Here is a 19,074-nt window from a genome sequence, read left to right as displayed (position 1 = left end):
TTCAGCCTTTGTAGACCATTTACATGCAGTAAAACCTATATTACAACCTACATGAAAACTAACCAAAACTTAATGTTTATTACAGATTTTCCTTCAGAGCTTCATCTCAGATTAATCTTCAGTGTTCCAGCTTTCAGACGACGTACACGACGTCTATGTGGCATATACTTTTGACTTTTTATCTGTCCCTGAACATCTCATGCCCCCCACCCATACCCCTTTAAAGGGAGGTGAAATGCTTTGTGGTTAAACACACTCACACACCACTCTGGGGATTTCCACTTCTTTGGTTTGTAATAGATGTGACTTTCTCTTTCCTTCACTTTCTCTTAATCTTTCCCTTATTTTCACTTTACTACTTTACACTCTTTACTCAGTTTTACACACACCATCTCACACACACACACACACACACACACACACACACACCTCTTGAGTTTGTCTTTGTATTCTTCCCCGTAGTTTAGTTTTTAGTTCCTAATGTTTCATTCATTGAGTTTCTCTTAAGCGTGGTCGCTTTTTCTTCACTGTCTTCTGTCTCTTTCATTAACACACACACACACACACACACACACACACACACACACACACACACACACACACACACACCTCTCTTTGGTTCGTCTCGGCGTTGTTTCTTTAGAAGTTGTAGATATTCTCTGCGGACCAATTTCCCTGTGAATAATCACGGAGGTTCATTGTGGAAACGAGCAGGGTGCCAAAGTAATTTCTTCAACAGGCTGCAGCTTTATGCCGAGTCAATCAAGCTGAAATATCTCAGCATTGGCTCCTATTTCGTTAAGCGCCGCTCCCTCCCTATGAATATGATTACCGGGCTGAGCCGCGTCCACACCTTCTTCACTTAGCATTCCTCAACTTTAAATCATCTAAATTTCATTTGAAAAGTATCTTTTAAAATGCTTAACATTGACTTGTTTTGTCATAAACGTGTTACATATTCAGAGCAGATGATTTTGAGTAACCGTTAAGACTTTGAAAAGGTATTTAAGTCCCAGTAGATCTATAATGATAATACATACTAATAATTTAACATATTGAAAATGCTCCCTCCATTTCTTGACTCTTGGATGAAATTGCACCAGTAAATTGGAAGAAATGATCTTATTTCAACAGCTTCCTGCACAGTCTCATAAAAATACCAAACGACAATGAATGTTTGTATTCCAGGTTTGGGAAGCACCGTAAGGACGAGCGGCCGGGGGAAAAGTTGGATCGGAAAGGCTCCAGCAAGTGGAGGACGGAGGAGTCGCAGGTTTCTGACGAGGAGACGATGAAGATGAGGATGGAGCAGGAGAGGTAAGGGGCTTCATGTTGTTCCACCTGCTCAATGCTTTTAAATGTAAAGGTTAAGTTGCTTTTATCTTTGTTCTCTTGGCTTTGCTACTTTATGCTCAAAGGAGAAGTCATTACTACCTTACAGAGCCACATCTATTCAATGCTTTTCAAGCTTGAAAGCATTGAATAAAAGGTTGTAATGAATACCTTTGATCGTAGTTAGAAAGTTAAACTCCAAAATGCATTTTGACGGGCACACTCCAGCTCTGTTCCCGGCTTTGATAAACACATCTAGTTTACGCTCAGTGATTCTCATTTTCTCCCTCAGATATCAGATGATATACATTTGGTGGCCGACTTGTATGCGGGTAACGTTTCACCACTTTGTTGAACATAAACCGCGGTCATTAATCTGCTATCACAGTCTTCTGGGGAAAGCTTTCCACAAGATGTTTGGTTTGCAGGAAGTTGTTTACACTCAGCCGCAGAGACATTACTGGAGTCCAAAACTGCCATTGGATGATAATGCCTTGCATGCATATTTGGTATTCTAGGTTACAGAAAGGCTTAGATGAGGTTAAAGAGGACATGTTGAGCATTTTTTCAGGTTCACAAAGCTCTTTATTTTTCTCATACTGCCTGTGCTGCAGCTCCTCTTTTCACCCTCTGTCTGAAACCAGAGCCCAGTCTGCTCTGGTTGGTTAGCTGGTTGGCTCTGTTGTGATTGGTCAACCACTTACTGATGTCCCGCCCCTTAGAGAGAGGTAGCCAATAGAAGCGCAAGGGAGAGAAACGCAGGGATTTTAGCCTTTGCAGACTAACAACTATAGAACACACTACAGGAAAGTGTGTGTAAGCCTATCGCGTACATTGCGTTGCAGAACTAGCCAACAGAAGTGTGACGGCTACCGAGTGATGTCACTATGTTACGGAAGTGAACAAAGGCTCTATGCAGGCCAGTCAATGTCTTCCAAACCAGGGACCTAATTTTGTGCTCGGGATGTTGTAAAAAAAAAAAAGCGCTCTAATGTCTAAATTATAATTGTAAGCTAATGCATAACTATAGTAGGTTTGACCACTTCTACTTAGCAGCTTGACAAGCCAAACATAAGATTGGAAACAATGGTCTTGGAGGGCCTGTCCGCACCTCAGGAAGTATAACAATCAGACTGAATAAATTCCCTCTTTGAGATTTCCTAGACGAAACAAAATGGATATGTTTTACTTTGTTAATGAACTCCATATTTCCAACAGCAGTATGTTAATGGTTTAATAAATGAACAATGTGTGTAATTAAAAAAATGTGTAGATGGTTTGAGAGAGCCCATTATTTCTGAGTCTTTTACTGTCTAGGGGTAGGCGCCCAAATCCAAAACAGCCCCAAGACAGCCAGTTATTTCCCCGCTGCATCACACTCCACCAGACTAAATGTCACACGGGCACTGTGCCAGTTTTTTCGGGCGGCAGTTCATAAATGCCAAGGCCATTACTGCCCTGCCAGCTAATTAATTCCTGAGCTCTTTGTGTAGGTGCAGGAGTCATTACACCCCCCAACAGTTGCTCGTTATGAAAATTTGGTTCGTCATTATTTTCTTTACGCCTGAAGAGAACGTAGTCCGATAATTTGATAATAGCCAGGTCTTTATTTTTAATTGGCACAGGGAAAACGCAAATGCCACGTCAGATGATTTGATTGTGACTCTGCATATTGTTCAAAGTTCATAATGGGTCTTTTTGTATCTTAATCCAATCCGTTTTTTTCCAATTCTTGTCCTTTTAGTCACGTTGTCAGGATGTAGCTTCAAACACTGAAACGTAGGCGTGAAAATGTTGTAGTATTTCACAGATGACATGCCCCACCTCACTTATTCATTCAGATGTACAATGACTTAAAGACACAATGAACAACCAATGTTTATCTGGCTGTATTTTCAATTTACATTCTGAATTATTTTGAAATGTCAGCCTTTGCAGACCATTTACATGCACTAAAATATATATAACACACTAGACAAATTGGAAAACCCGAAAAAGAATAATAGGGTCTCTTCCAAGAATGTAAAGACAATGTATTGAATGCTTTTTGGAAGACACTACAGGCTATAGTATGTGTTATTAAGAGTGCTGCTTTTTCTGCAGTTTTTCTGCCAATTTATTTCCAATTAATTACGAAGTAGAGCCTCTGCAAGAGTTGAGAAATTAGTGTTTCAGTCTCTTTGTGCATTAGTTTGTTCTTCTGTTTGTACATTTTTAATGGTTTTGGAGTGCCCAGGGCAAGAAAGAGCTCAGGAATTCAGCCAAAAGAGTATACAAGGAACAAAAACAGCCAAATTAAGGTCTGTGCATCCAAAGAGCGGGAACCATCCTGGGACTTTCTGACAGTAATTCAATGCATTAATTATTCTGTTCAGCGCTGGGTGTTTGACTCACTCCAACCAAGCGTACCTCCTCCCTGAGCACCTGAAAAAGCACAAGCACACTTCTGTTTGAACGTTACCACTGGCTGAGATGCACTGATATTGACTGGGGAGATCCCACTGAGGATGTGGAAGACTGGGTCTGCTTCGGTGTTGAACAAGAATCCAGTTAGCCGTGTTTCAACAAGCCGCTCTCCCAAGGTTCAGCTGGGGGCTTTGGCACCTCGCTGCACACCGCCTATTGATTGGCCACTGCCAGAGGCTGTGGTTAATCCAGCTGTGATTGACTAAATGGATGGATTTCCTCACAGGTTTAAGTCTCAGGTCCCAGTGGACTCCGACTGGGAGCCAGACAAACAAATCAAGACAGACAGTTCAGGCAGCCGACGGAGGGTTTTGCGGGGAGAACTTGTGTTCATTTGAAAAGCAGATAAACATGCTCATATGGACGTAATTGCTCATTGTGGACATGAATGTACTTCATAAAGCATGTGGCCTTAATGAGCTTGTGAAATCAATCTGGAACATCCACAGTAATTTAAATAAGAAACCTTCTAGTTTCAAATACAGTGGGAGGCAATCCTTGACTTTAATTACTAATATTGAGTTTCTTTGGCCAATAATAATGTGTTCTACATTGATACAGACCGTTCATTTATGGACATCAGGTCATTGCCATTGATTCAAAGGATTGTACTCTAGTTAAGAGATATATAGCATTTAGATTCAACACTCCTTGTGACTGTCAGTCAGATCTGGGGGAGTTTCCCTTATCGGTATAGTGTTAAAACCGTTTTGGTGCATGTAAATGGTCTCCAAAGGTAAAAATTCCAATATGAACCTGAACATTTGCCTAATAGGGACCCTTTAAGAGTGATACGGCCAAATATTCATAGTTCACTCTATATGTGAAGGTCTGATGCATCCACATGAATAATTGGAAATACTTCTTCCTGCTCAAGACTTTAAATGTAAATGTGTCCTTTTATTAAAATGTCCAGATGTACTTATACGGTATAATATCCTCTGCCCTTCCAACGTCTTGCAATATTCTCTTTGCATACCGACTGCTCGTCCCACATTAAACATTTGCAAATATCCAATGTTATTAATCCAAAAGGACCTTCAGCAGCCATCTTATCCAGCTGGACCATCTCCTTTCATGTACTTCCTGCCTTTCTCCGTGTCTATCGGTTGTGTCAGCACTCACGCTAAGAGGAAGGTTTATTACGCAGCGGGTACAATAGCACATAATGGACCATTGTTCTGGCTCGATGTGGTGGAAAGGTCACTCGTCAAACACATTTCTTCCACCGTAATGTCCCATCCTGCCATTTCTATACCCTTTTATCTGCTGTCTCTGCCTCTCATATGCTACTCACTCTTTTTGTTCAACCTCTGACTCTTTCGCTAGTTTTATTTTTTCATCATTTACCCTTCACGCTAAGAGTATGTTCATCCCCTCATCAAGGCTAGCCGTTGGAAAGAAAGCAGGGCTCTCCTTAGGTAAATATTTTGGGAATGAAAGGTCAATGATGAGGCCAAGTGTGGTTTTCCGTCCTGTCCCATTTCAATCAGGGTAATTGTATTTGCACAGTTGTACATTTTTAGAAACACTGCTGTCTAAGTGCTTGTCATGTTGACATAGATGGAGGCTTAGATTGTGTCTTAAAGGAATACAGCTGTAGTCATCTTTGATTTACTCTAGTTTTTCTGCCCAAGAAGGACCGAAAAGATCCATAGAAAACACTCCAGCTGTATAATGCTACTCCTCCTTTACCATATATAGTTCTGTTTCGTCCAAATTCACACAATTCTTCCCCCTAAAATAAGACTAAATACACATCTGCCAAATAAGTGCTATTACAGTGAAGTGTTTGCTTTACTGAAAGCAATTTGTGTCCTGACAAGCGTACATGATGAACCAGTCTCTGGATAAATGGAAGGAGTTTATTTAGCAAAATTTTGGTAGAAAAACGGATTTTTTCAGACAGCAGCAGAAGTAGTATGAGGGTAAAATATGACTAATGATTACAGGATGTATGTTTGATACTTAAAATATGACATATAGTTAAGTAAACCTGCTTTTCTTTTGTTTCTGAGAACTTTTGAATCACAGTTAAGACTTTACGAGTGTAGAAAAATGTTTTGAACAAATGTCAATTTAAATAATCAATTCATTGCCATTTATTTAACGTTGGGACCAGACTTAAAAATGTGAGGATATTCTGCATTTCCCATTAAATAACATAAACCTAGAAGTGACACTATAATGTCTAATTGTAAATTAAATATTTCTGAGCTTTAGAGATTTGGCTGAACAATTTAAATGTTAGGGCTAGGGTTACGACTTTCTTTTGTTGAGTTTTCTGAAGTTGCAAGACCTAACAATGCTATTAAAAAACAATCTGCAGCAGATGATGAAAAGTCCCCCTTACTTCTGTAATCAGCATATGCATACACTTTATATTTCAGACATGTTGTGACCAGACACATGTAGCTCACTGTCTTTGTTTTTAAAACTTCAGCTCCTAAGAATTCACATTGTGTCCTTTCTCACACAACACAACTGGTTCAAAGCTGCATCCTTCCTCAGTCACACAGCGGCCCCATTGACCCGTCCGCTGCCTCATTATGGAGCTCGGAGAAGGCCAGGCTCCGGATTGGTATGTCTGGCCTTATCTTATCAGCCACTGCGCTTGTGTATACAATCAGGATGGGCTCCCACTTCTGCTGCTGCTTTCTCTGATGGAAAACACTGTTTTTCCTCTGGGTTTAAAGATAGATCTCTCAAGGGCCCTGTTTCCTGCTGCGCTATTAGATAATTGCTGAGTCAACAACTAATGCAGACACAGCTAGAAAGTCCACCAGCTTTCATGTGACACGGGTTAAGTTCTTGGAAGAAGTGCACATTTAGCTAAAACAGATGTTACCGCGGTGAAGGTCTGTTCAAGAGGACATATTCTGCTCATCTTCAGGTTCATTTATATTTAGTGTCTCTCCTGGGACATGTCTCCATGCTTTAATGTTCAGAAAGCTCTTTATGTTTCTCATACTGCCTGTGCTGCAGAACCTCTTTTCACCCTCTGTCTGAAACCAGAGCCCAGTCTAGCAATTTCCTGTAAGGGATTTATAAAAGTATGTCTTCTTCTTCTTCTTCTAAATGTTGAGAAAATTATTTGAAATCCTTAAAAAAAAGAAATCCAGAGAAAGATGTGGGGAAATTTCAAATTATGAAAAAAAGGTGAATTTTGAACAAAAAGTCAAATTAATTAAAAAATAATAATTTAAATCCTTTTTAAAAAAGTGAAAATAAAAAAAGTCCAAATCTTGTTCAGGTTGAAATCGGTATTTTGTTCCTCTCCTGGGACATGTGTCCATGCTCTAATGCTCAGAAAGCTCTTTATGTCTCTCATACTGCCTGTGCTGCAGAACCTCTTTTCACCCTCGGTCTGAAACCAGAGCCCAGTCTGCTCTGATTGGTTTGCTGGCCGACTCTGTGTCATGATTGGACAACCGCTTAGAGATGTCACGCCCCTTAGCCTATCACGTACAATGTGTTGGATCGCTAGCCAATAGAAGTGCCACATAGTGATCTCAGTGAAGAACAGATGAGTCCTCTGGATAGAAGATTGGGTTTTGAGCCTCTGCAGACCATTTACATGCACTAAAACCTATATTACACACAGGAAACTGAAACAAATAAAAGCTTGACAGGGCCTCTTTAAAGCCACATTAGCTGCCTCGTTTTTAGTATTATACATATGTTTGATCCATTTTATGTACCTCCAATGGTGGAGCCTTCCTATTTTTAGGACTTATTGTTCCATTATGCACAGCATGCAACTTTTCTGTATGAAGCTTTTCAGGATTTAGCCCGCTGAGCGCTCGGTGGAGTTGCACCCCCTACCTCGTCACGGCGGCTGTCCCATTCTCTTTCCCTCTGCCATTAAAAAGCGGCCTGGAGAAAAGAGAGCAGTGTGATAATTGGTAGTTGTAAAGCTCTGATAATTGGCAAGGCTGTAATTACGGGGCTGCGCGATAGGTAGTCCCCCCGCTGTAGAAAAACGACGTTGCCAGTTATTCACAAGATAATGGCCTAAAGAGATTGTGTGTGTGCGAGCTGTGCTGCATGTCAGACAGAGAGATGTCAAAAGGTGTGTGTCTGAAAGAGAAAATCACGGTAGCTTTACATTAGCAGCACTCTGAATACAAGTCACTTCCTATTATTAGGTGATGTGGAGCCAAGAGACTATTAAATATTGTTTACGGTATTATTCAGTAGAAAAACAGGATAAATCACAGGCTCCGCATGCCTTCTCTCCACTGGAATATATCATTAAAAAGCGACATTTATTTGCAGCGAGTCGTCTGGTGTTTTGTTAGCGTGACACCTGAGATTTACAGCTCTGCAGCGTGCACAGTACAGAGCAACATGACTGAATGGAAACCAGTAAGGTGGCATTTTGAATTTCCCACGGAGCCATGATTTAGCCATGATTCATAAATGATTTTTATTTCCAGTCACCGTTCCTGCACGGTACTAAATATGCAGTTATGTTCTGCCTGTGCCTTATGTCAATTACATGCTAACAGGAAGTATTCTGCACAAAGTGATCCCTCAATGTGGAATTGGATCCAATCATCACTGTGATTTAGATCCATCGGGCTATGTAAAGTGTTATTTAGTAGGTCTTATTTACTAGGATTACAATAGAGAAGCCGTTTATTGATAAATAATCAGATGTTAATGGTCTGTAATTCACCTGTCTGTTAAGGACATTGTAATCCAAGCAGTATAACAAAATCCTCTTTCACATGGGTATCATTACCTATAGCTTCAGTCACTTTGCTCCAGTAATTGAGGCGTAATTCATCAACTCAAACATTTTCGACTCAGTAAATATTCTGCCAAGTTAAAATACAACACTTATTATTAACAATGTAGGGACACTATTCTTCTGCCACTCTTCCTCTGCTCGGTACATTTTAAGGATAGCCCTTTAAAGCAAATGTCACTTGCTTCCAATTGAGCTAATTTAAGTTGACACTTTATGATAGAATACCTGTTTTCTGTGGCTCTGTGTGATGTATAAATGCAAGAAAGAGGAATGTGTTTTTCTGTGGACCCTAGAGAGAATGCTTACTACCTTTAGATTAAGCCATGAGGAAAATAAGCTCTGTGGTATTACCTCCTAATTGTGCTTCTGTGTTTTGGCTGAATTGAATAAATGAAGCCTTTTCTGCTCGAGAAATGTTCTTGAAAATGTAATAACTGCACTGGTATAATATTTACAAGGAAGGGACTCTGGAGTGTTCTTCTCCCAGTCTTTTCCAGGGTCAGTTTCTGTTATGGATGGAAGTGTGAGCTAGAAGCAAATGTCCTGTTCAGCTTAGATTTGACAAAAGAAACTCAGATTTCTTTTGTGGTACACGATGCATGAATGCAAGAAAGGTGAACGCTTTTAAGTGTTCACCCGGGGAAGTAGTGTTGCTAACCTCGCAAATGAGGATCCAATTGAAGTAATAAAGGTATATTTTGCATGACTCCATTAAAACAAGACTTTACGGCTACACAACACAGCACCAAAACTGCATGGATGATTGTGGAATCAGCCCAAAGCTACACCGCATGGCACTTTTCCTGACCCAGCATTGCATTTAGAGCCAGAAAACCTACAGTGTCTATCACAATCTGCACCATCAGGATCCAGGCCAAGACCAGGGAGCTGAGGGAGCGCCAGGCCCGGGAACGGGACTACGCCGAGATCCTGGACGTCAGCCGCACGCAGGAGAGGGCCTCCGAGGAGGACCACCCATACGCGGGCATCAACGCCCTGAACTGCTCCGTGGACAGCGGGCACAGCCGGCCCCACAGCCCCCGGGACGATTACCCCCACATCCACCCGCACCACCAGCACCAGCACTCCGACTCCCTCTACACCCAAGTGAAGGCCCGCAACGAGCGGCCCCCGTCTGCAGACAGGTAGGCCTGGTTTCATGCTTTTGGAGAGGAGAATGGATGGGAGTCATTCCCTCAAACCAGATTTATCTATCAATTATTTTTTAGTTTTATTAGATTTTTATTCCCCAAATGATTTAGTGGGTGACACTCACTTTAAAGATGATATGTGCCCAAAAATGTGTTGTGTGAACACTGTAAGGTATGATTTGTAGGCCACGATATATGTGCAGCTCCACAATACTTCACACTTCATTCCACCTCCAACAAATAACGTGCTTTTACGAGTCGTTGAATATTGCAGGAGTCCGTATAGCGATGAACCTCCAATTAAATGTGCCGCCCTTCAGTAGGAAGACATGTTCGCTCAAGCCAGGTGTCCTTCATGCTCCTGCAACCTTTTTACCTCCAATTGAAAAGCCTGGCCCTCCTCCACGCTGTGTCAGTTAAAGGTCCGTCCAGGCCCTCCCCATCCTCGTAACTCTGAGGCAGCATTATTGCGCCGGCTGGCTATTACACCTGGAGGAGCAAATAATCAGAGCAACAGAAGGCAGGCGGTAAATGTCAGCTCGCCGACTGCTACACACAATACACTGCTCTCCAGGGTGGTGTGTGTGTGTGGGGGGGGGTGATCTGGGATTACTCTAGGGAGGCAGTGAGTGAATGGGAACCTTTGAATATCCGTCTCTCTTTCTGTCTCCCCTGACCTTTCTACCTCTCTCTCTCTCTCTCTCTCTCTCTCTGCCAGTCTTGTTGTTTCCACCTTTTCCTCAGCCACCAACATTTCACACCTTCAGGAATGACGCTTTATTTTAAAAAGATCACCCTTTTGTTTTGTGCATATGTTCTGTATTTATCTACAGCATCCAAGTGACAAACTTCTAGTGTTGGAAAGTAACTTGAGTACAATTTTCATCTACTTTTACTTTCCATTGTATGCTTCTTTATACGTCTACTTCCCCACAATTTGAAAGCAAATATTGTGCTTTTTACTCCACTACATTAATGTGACAGCTTGAGTCACTTTGCCGGGTAATATTATTACTTCAAAATATACTTTTTCGTGTTGTATTATTAGAGATTACATTAATTACAGAAGAATGTAAGTCATTAAAGTAAGCTCCACCTTTACCAGCTGCAAAGCGAATATGACAAACACATTAAGGCATCACTACGGAAGAGGATTAGGGCCAAATCTCAACATAAGTGATGTTTTTAGATCAGCGTTTAAAATCTAAATTTTGTTTTGTTTCTATGAACATTTATCTGAGAAACAAGTCACAATTTTGGGGGGATAAAATCTGAAATCATTGAAATATTATTTTCTCAGAATTCAATCTTTATTTTTTCAAATTCTGACTTTAATCTCAGAACTAAAACTAAAAGTAAGTAATTCTGAAAAGTGCCATTCTGCATTATGACTGCTTTTGATGCTCGTACTTCTGTACTTTTAGTGAAGTGAAACAATAAATGCATCACTTTAACTTGCAAAAGAGCATTTCTACATTGTGGTATTACTATTGTTATTCAAGTACTTTTTTTCGTCCTCTGGAAACTTCTAGCCTAAAGTCCACTGCAGTGATAACCGGCCAATAAAAGCCAGAATATTCTGAACGCCTGCATCTTTCCAGCAGCTCTCAGCAATGTGTGCTGCTCTCTAATCCTCCTTCCGATCAATGCACGGAGAGACTCGTGGGTCTAAAATGGATTTTGGGGAACTTGAATCCGATGTGGAAAGCCTGCAGCGAAGCAGAAACGCAGGCGGTGCGGGGGAGAACATCCGCAGCCGAGCGAATGAGTTTTCTTAGTCCTGGTTTTCTCACATACCCAGATGGCTCCGGCAGCCGGGGTGTACTTCAGGAGCTCCTACTGATTCATAATTCATTGTGTTGTCACATTCAGTTTTTTCTTTATTAAATCCCGATGCGGTCCGGTGTGGACGGATGCAGATGCACAACAGAAGATAAAACACTGGCACTTCAGATAGGGGAGTCTTATTTAATTAGGTGAGGGAATTCACTCCTGATTTAGACTCCAATCACAATTTATAATAAAGTTAATAGCTCACTCATTCACCACATAAGCAGTTTTACTTCCCTTCAGAACTCAAGAGGGAGTTTCATACCATTTTGGGTTTATTAAGTTTTGCAAGAAAGCTGCCCCCCCCCCCACAGCAACAACAGCAGGATGATGGATTAACGCTGTAAATGCTTTCAGTGTTGATGATTGTTTTGGTACCTTATTACGCAACTTTATAAAGTATTTGATAGTTGTACTTTCTTAAATGTGAGGAGCTTCAGATTTATCTTGTGTAATATTTGGATTGGATATATTGCTTTTACATAAGGTGCATTTGTTTTGGTGTAAATGGTGCGTTCATAGACTCAGTGAGAGGAATTAATTTGTATAAAAGGAGCAAAATATAGTGCTATTAAAACAGCTATTTGAAAATCTATCATGCTAAATTAAAATATAAGGAAAAATTGTGACACAAAAATTGAAATACAAAGAAAAGTAAGTAAAATAAAAAGGTTACCTGTTTCTTTTTTAGCAAATATGAAAACACTGCAATTTACAGGGGAGAGTAGTGCAGCTTTTAAGAGAAATATACTTAAAATATACTTTATTTATCTGAAATTGGGCGTCGTTTCCATTGCAGCAGCATGTAAAACAAGTATTGCACATAATTAGAAATAAATGAGTAGAAAAAATAGAAGATAAAAATCGTATCGTATAAAAAGTATCATCGTTAATGAGGAGAATATATTTTGGCTTTGGGATTCATATTAAATATATATTTACATGTATAGGTAAAATGGTTAATCAATCAGATACATAGTGAAGAATGAGCAGGCCTAAAAGGGATTACATTACCACACAGCTTCTATTGTTTATTATGCTTTATAGTTCCTCTTGAGATGTACTTTAGGGCACACTTTAAGCTGTGGTCATATTGATCTGTTCAATTAAAACCAGCATCAGGTCTCGCTTTGGTTCAAATCCATTCCTGCTTACACCGATAAAGTTGTATGTATTGACACAGCACTAAAACTTAAAAGCTATCCGTCCTACTGTACGTCTACTATTCCCGTCTCAGCCACCCACGGTACCCCAGACTTGAAGCGTTCCTCCTCAGCAGGATTTGATTACAGCCTTGAAATCCTCGAACATATTACGTTGCGTTCCCAGCTCCCCGATCGCTAGAAAAATACACCTCCTGAGAGAACCAGGAAGCGTGTTCCCTGTTTCCTGCCTGCCCCCCTACTGAACAGGAAGTGAATAAGACCCTGCCATGCCAAGCGAGAGGAGGGAGGGACAGAGGGAGCCTCACCCGGCGGCGGGAGTGTTTGTTATTATGGGATTAGAATGGCAGCGCACTCTGATATCAGAGCTTAAGCAGCGAGGAGATTTGATCAAAGAGATAACACGTCTATAGAAAGTGAGAGAGAAGGAAAATGTTATTCTGTTCCTACACCAACACTGTCTCCTGAAACCAAGCGATAAGTTAAACAGTTTTAGATTACGTTGAGTCTGCTCCATACTTTGGATTTGTGTTTTTTACTTATTTTTTCATAAATAAGAAGCAAGATCTGAAGTGGTTACAGTTCCTGTTTGTTGCAGTGAAGCACATTCATCTTTTTCCTTCTTAATTCACAATTTTATCATCATTTTATGCCCCGAATCAGCTCCGATATGGCTCTCATAGTGTCACAGTCGGTTTGTATGGCCCTTTTGTTAATGCTGCCAAGTGTGATTGTCACAAGGTCATGACTCAGAATCAAACTGAAAAGAGGTCAGAGCTACCAGAGAGATGTTAAGGCTTTATTTAATCTTAACGAGCTTCAAAAGTGATTGAAACTGCAATTTGCTTCTCAGAGAATAACCCAGTATTTCACTTCACCACCGCTAAGCTGAAGGTGGCTTATTTTGGGCTATAAAGGAACTACAGCACAGTAAAACAGTGACTCACATGGAAGTTAATGGGTGTAAGACTTACATTTTGCACACAAAGTCCTCCCTTTGTGGCTAATGTTGGGCTATAAAGGAACTACAGCACGGTCACATGACTTCACCTCTCCATCGCTAAGCTAAAGGTCGCTAATGTTGGGCTATAAAGGAACTACAGCACAGTCACATGACTTCACGTCACCACCACTAAGCTAAAGGTGGCTAATGTTGGGCTATAAAGGAACTACGGCACGGTCACATGACTTCACGTCACCACCACTAAGCTAAAAGCGGCTAATGTTGGGCTATAAAGGAACTACGGCACGGTCACATGACTTCACGTCACCACCGCTAAGCTAAAGGTGGCTAATGTTAGGCTATAAAGGAACTACGGCACGGTCACATGACTTCACGTCACCACCATTAAGCTAAAGGTGGCTAATTTTGGGCTATAAAGGAACTACAGCACGGTCACATGACTTCACGTCACCACCACTAAGCTAAAGGCGGCTAATGTTGGGCTATAAAGGAACTACAGCACGGTCACATGACTTCACGTCACCACCGCTAAGCTAAAGGTGGCTAATTTTGGGCTATAAAGGAACTACGGCACAGTGACTCACATGGAAGTTAATGGGTGTAAGACTTACATTTTGCACACAGAATCCTTCCTTTGTTGCCTCTACTTCAACTCTTTGCTGTGATCATTACTCCTGATGCTGCTACTGATGGTAATAACCATAAAGTAAAAATGTACTATAGTGTGATTTTGTCTTTTATGTGCTGAAGAATTACGCACCAGATGGTTTGTTTACACAGACCCATCTGAGAAGTAATCATTGTGGACAATTTGGAACAGTACAGGCAGGTTAAACGTAAAATTGACAGATGATTGGATGAACCATCCGTGCATAGACCTCATTAAAAGAGTTCGACCTTTGCTCTTCTTTTCTTGAAGAAACTAGGGCTGTCAATTTTTGATTTCGAGATTAAAATAAAATGTATTTTGACGCAAATTAATCGCATTACCAAGTTTAAAACCAGCGCTGATTTCTACCTGTGTAATTACATGACAGATACCACAATGACTAAAGAGATATGTGGTTGACCCAATCACAACAGAGCCTGGCCAGCTGTGGTTTCAGACAGAGGGTGAAAAGACTGGCATTAAGAGAAAAATGCAGAGCTTTTTGAAAACATGTATAGAGACACAATACACATATGAACCTGTACATGGTATGGCCCCTTTAATCTTTTACTGTATGGTAATAATGAAAGGAAGAATGACAATGATCTAACTGAAGCATGCTATCTAAATCCATCCTGTCACTTCCTCACACAACTCTTCCTTTATGTCCAAATGAGATTACCAGAATCACGCCGCCCCTGCGTCAACGCCTCCTGGGGGGGGGTGGTAAAACGCACAATTGCCTTTCTTTGCACCGCAATGTTTGGAATGTTTTAGAAGGAAAAATAAAACGCAGCTGCACAAACATCTATTGGAATTCATTTTTTAATTGCCCTCTTTTTTCCTTCAAACATACCGCCGTCAGACATTTCAATTTCACTGCAGAGGTTTGAAAACAAAAACAACCCAAGAGGCCAAGAAGGAGCTTCAGAAACCTTTGGGAGCCGTCTGCCGTTTCCCCTGCTTTAAGGAGCATGACCGTTATATAGACTCCAGTCTTGCTGCATCAAACCTAAAACAACATTCAGCTCGTTTTCCTTTCTAGCCTGCTTCGTAACATTTAGTTTCGCGTCTCTTGGATTTCTTTTTATGTGTTCGGTTTGAAGCTACATGTTTTAACAAGGCCATATATTGGAAGTTTTGCATGTTTCCACTGAAGCACTTGATGTTTCAGCTGTTGGTTTGGTGCGTAGGTGTACCATCAGGTTGGGAAACGGTCTTTTTTTAAAGTGTTTCTGTTTTGCCTCTCAACCAAATTACATAACCTTGCTGCTGCTGCTGCTGCTGCTGCTGCTGGGACAACGGTGGTCTCTCTGCTCCCTCCTCAAGCTGCCAAGCAAAATATTGTCCGAAGCTTAGTGTTTTTATCCCCCCCCCATGTTTTCCCACCATGACAGCTAGAAAAATATTCCTCACACGGGTCCCATTTGTGACATTTGTTGCCATGTTTTTCCTAAGAACTGTAAAGTAAAAAGTCACAGTAGATGATCCAATAAATGCAAATTGATAAGCTGCATTTATTAAAATCCTATTATATTAGCGTGTTATTTAATAGCTTTATTAGCCCTCAACATGTTTCTGTGTGACACTCCATCCGTGTGTGTGTGTGTGAGTGTGTGTGTGTGTGTGCAGCAGAGAGCCAAGTGAATTAGCCGCCATTGTTTTATTCCCCCCCCTCGCAACTACAAGGCAGCAGTGAATGCTGGGAAGCCTCTGAGGGATTTGGTGTGATTTGATTCTCCGCATTTTCCCGAGGAGGCAGCGCTCTTATTGAATCGGCTCCATTACATTTCATCTCCGACGGGGGAATAAGGGGCCCTCAGAGGAGGGGAGGAACGCGGTCGTGTTGTATCACAAACACACCAGAAACAGCGAGGCAGACAAACAAACAGACAGCAGTCGCCTTGCAGCTTTTCACAGGCTGATAAGGTGGTGTGTGTGTGTGTGTGTGTGTGTGGGGGTGTGGGTGTGTGTATGCATGTGCACTTCACTGCATGCATGCTGTGTGCAGACGTTGTTTTGCATCGTGCATCTGTGCTGGTGTTTGTGTCGTTTTTGTGTTTCATGGCTTTTTCTTCAGGTGCTTGTGTGTATTTTAGAGATGTAGAGGAGTGGGAGTGACAGGTCAAAGGTGTGTGTGTGTGTGCCACAGATAAGGTGGCAGGTAGGCTGCTGAATGAAAACAAAGCCTTGGGTAAAATGCTGTAATGATTTGTTGTTGTTTATGGCGCGGTTGAAACAATTTGGCTAATTAATCTGCAAGATGATCCTGGGGGTAAAAATATGCCTTTCTCTCACCCTCTACTATTATTGTAATATATTCAGAGATGGTTATCGTACCTTGAAAACCACCTCACAAAAACATATAGAGGGGTGCAGTAATCACGTATTTTTGGAGGTCAATCGTAACGTTAGCATCGCTAATTCTCCGTCGCCTTCCAATGGGATTTTTTTAATTTGATTCTGTAATAAATTATAAAATGTTTATCATACTTACATTTCAGCCGGATAATCTCCCATACTAACACCACTTTATGATTTTTGAGATAAAAAGCTTAAAGCTAGGCTATAAAGGAACTACAGCACGGTCACATGACCCCCGTCACCACCGCTAAGCTAAAGGAGGCTAATGTTGGGCTATAAAGGAACTACAGCACGGTCACATGACTTCAGGTCACCACCGCTAAGCTAAAGGTGGCTAATGTTGGGCTATAAAGGAACTACAGCACGGTCACATGACTTCAGGTCACCACCGCTAAGCTAAAGGTGGCTAATGTTGGGCTATAAAGGAACTACAGCACGGTCACATGACTTCAGGTCACCACTGCTAAGCTAAAGGAGGCTAATGTTGGGCTATAAAGGAACTACAGCACGGTCACATGACTTCACGTCACCACTGCTAAGCTAAAGGAGGCTAATGTTGGGCTATAAAGGAACTACAGCACGGTCACATGACTTCAGGTCACCACCGCTAAGCTAAAGGAGGCTAATGTTGGGCTATAAAGGAACTACAGCACGGTCACATGACTTCAGGTCACCACCGCTAAGCTAAAGGTGGCTAATGTTGGGCTATAAAGGAACTACAGCACTGTCACATGACTTCAGGTCACCACCGCTAAGCTAAAGGAGGCTAATGTTGGGCTATAAAGGAACTACAGCACGGTCACATGACTTCAGGTCACCACCGCTAAGCTAAAGGTGGCTAATGTTGGGCTATAAAGGAACTACAGCACGGTCACATGACTTCACGTCACCACCGCTAAGGTAAAGGAGGCTAATGTTGGGCTATAAACGAACTACAGCACGGTCACATGACTTCACGTCACCACCGCTAAGCTAAAGGAGGCTAATGTTGGGCTATAAAGGAACTACAGCACGGTCACATGACTTCAGGTCACCACCGCTAAGCTAAAGGAGGCTAATGTTGGGCGTGATGACGCTTAGTCGTTTATTTGAAACTTGTTAGCATTTCCAAGACACAGAGAAGCTTTAGAACTTCACCAGTATTCAATGACCTTTTTTTACGTCGTAGAAAGCTTGTGCTAACAACAGAACTTTCTTTTGGGAACAAACAATGAACTAATTCAACCCAGAAGTGGTAAAATGCGGTCTACAGTAATTTCAGGGTTTCTGTTTGTAATCCAGCCAATGTAACCTTTATAGTGTGCGTACGTATTAGAGAGTCTTAATTTGAACAAGGTCCGAAACAGTTTAGACTTAGGCTACTTTGCTTAACCGTAATATAAATGGATTCAAACATGCCTTTTCTTTCCTTCCCTGATGTGTAAACACGCAGCTTATCCAACATTCCTCTCTGTTCAGGAGCCTCTGAGACAAGGAGCCCCAGCTGGGAACACAAACACAAACAAAGGAGTACCCAAACTCACACACACACACACACACACACATAAATGTAAAAGCCTGGAGAGCTTCATCGAGGTTTAACATCATTTTGTTGGATTTACACAATTATAGAGCGACAGTAGGTGCCACTGTTTTATATTGTATGATAAGATCAGTGGAAAGGAGTCTCAGTATCCCCCATAATCCACTTACCCACAGACATCATCTGTGTTGTTTATCTCCCTCTCATTCCCATGTTTCTGTAATCCAACACATGTGATTTTTAAGCGTTTCTCAATCTGTTTATCTCTTCTGTTTTCATATTAAAAAGGTTAGACATTATGACCTCATGTTTGAGGTCATAATGTCTAAGATGTCCTAATATATTGGCCTGCAAAATGTTGTGTTTGTTGAAAACTTGTTTCCATTTTTCTGTGACTCAAAGTCTGCAGATTCATCGTTGAAGCCAAGAACATAAAGTGAACTATTCAGCTGGGAAACTTTGTGGAAAAGTAGTTTTCTTGTTCTCTGCTGTCTGCTATTTTCTGCCAGACTAACCTGGAGTTGGAAGAACTCACAGCTGTGACTTTTCCCCTCTTCAGATCCGTTAAAGACCTGAGAAAAAAATCTAAGCTTCGGTCACATCTTCCTGCGCCTCAGCTGCTCTGCTGTCTGGCTCATAAATGTGCGAATAATCCACGAGGCAAGATGTTGGCTTTCAATGCCGTGTGGAATATGGATTTGAGTTCTCACCACTAACTCCAGAACAGGACGTCTTTCTGCAGCTTGGGGAACATCTCTGTTTGAGGGTCATGTTTGAAGGACTGCGTGAAATTGTCAAACTGAATGCTGAAACAGGGACAGAATTTTGATCAGCTGCCACCATGTTTGGCCTCCAGTTACACACAAATACATAACTT

At 41.4% G+C, this 19,074-nt stretch overlaps 1 protein-coding gene across 7 annotated transcripts in view; it reads left to right on the top strand.

Moving 5' to 3' along the window:
- Positions 1-19,074, top strand: part of LOC134866079 (partitioning defective 3 homolog) — a 244,430-nt gene that overhangs the window by 173,485 nt on the left and 51,871 nt on the right. For 5 of the 7 annotated variants that reach the window (XM_063886011.1, XM_063886007.1, XM_063886009.1 and 2 more), the window contains 2 exons: positions 1,189-1,317; positions 9,421-9,699. In XM_063886011.1, coding sequence (XP_063742081.1) covers positions 1,189-1,317; positions 9,421-9,699 — 408 coding nt within the window. The remainder of the gene's footprint in view (positions 1-1,188; positions 1,318-9,420; positions 9,700-19,074) is intronic. The other 2 variants (XM_063886013.1, XM_063886012.1) reach the window with 1 other exon arrangement.

This window comes from Eleginops maclovinus, chromosome 6 (genome assembly GCF_036324505.1).
Source record: "Eleginops maclovinus isolate JMC-PN-2008 ecotype Puerto Natales chromosome 6, JC_Emac_rtc_rv5, whole genome shotgun sequence".
Lineage (NCBI taxonomy): Eukaryota > Metazoa > Chordata > Actinopteri > Perciformes > Eleginopidae > Eleginops > Eleginops maclovinus.
This window is presented reverse-complemented; position numbering and strand designations above follow the sequence as displayed.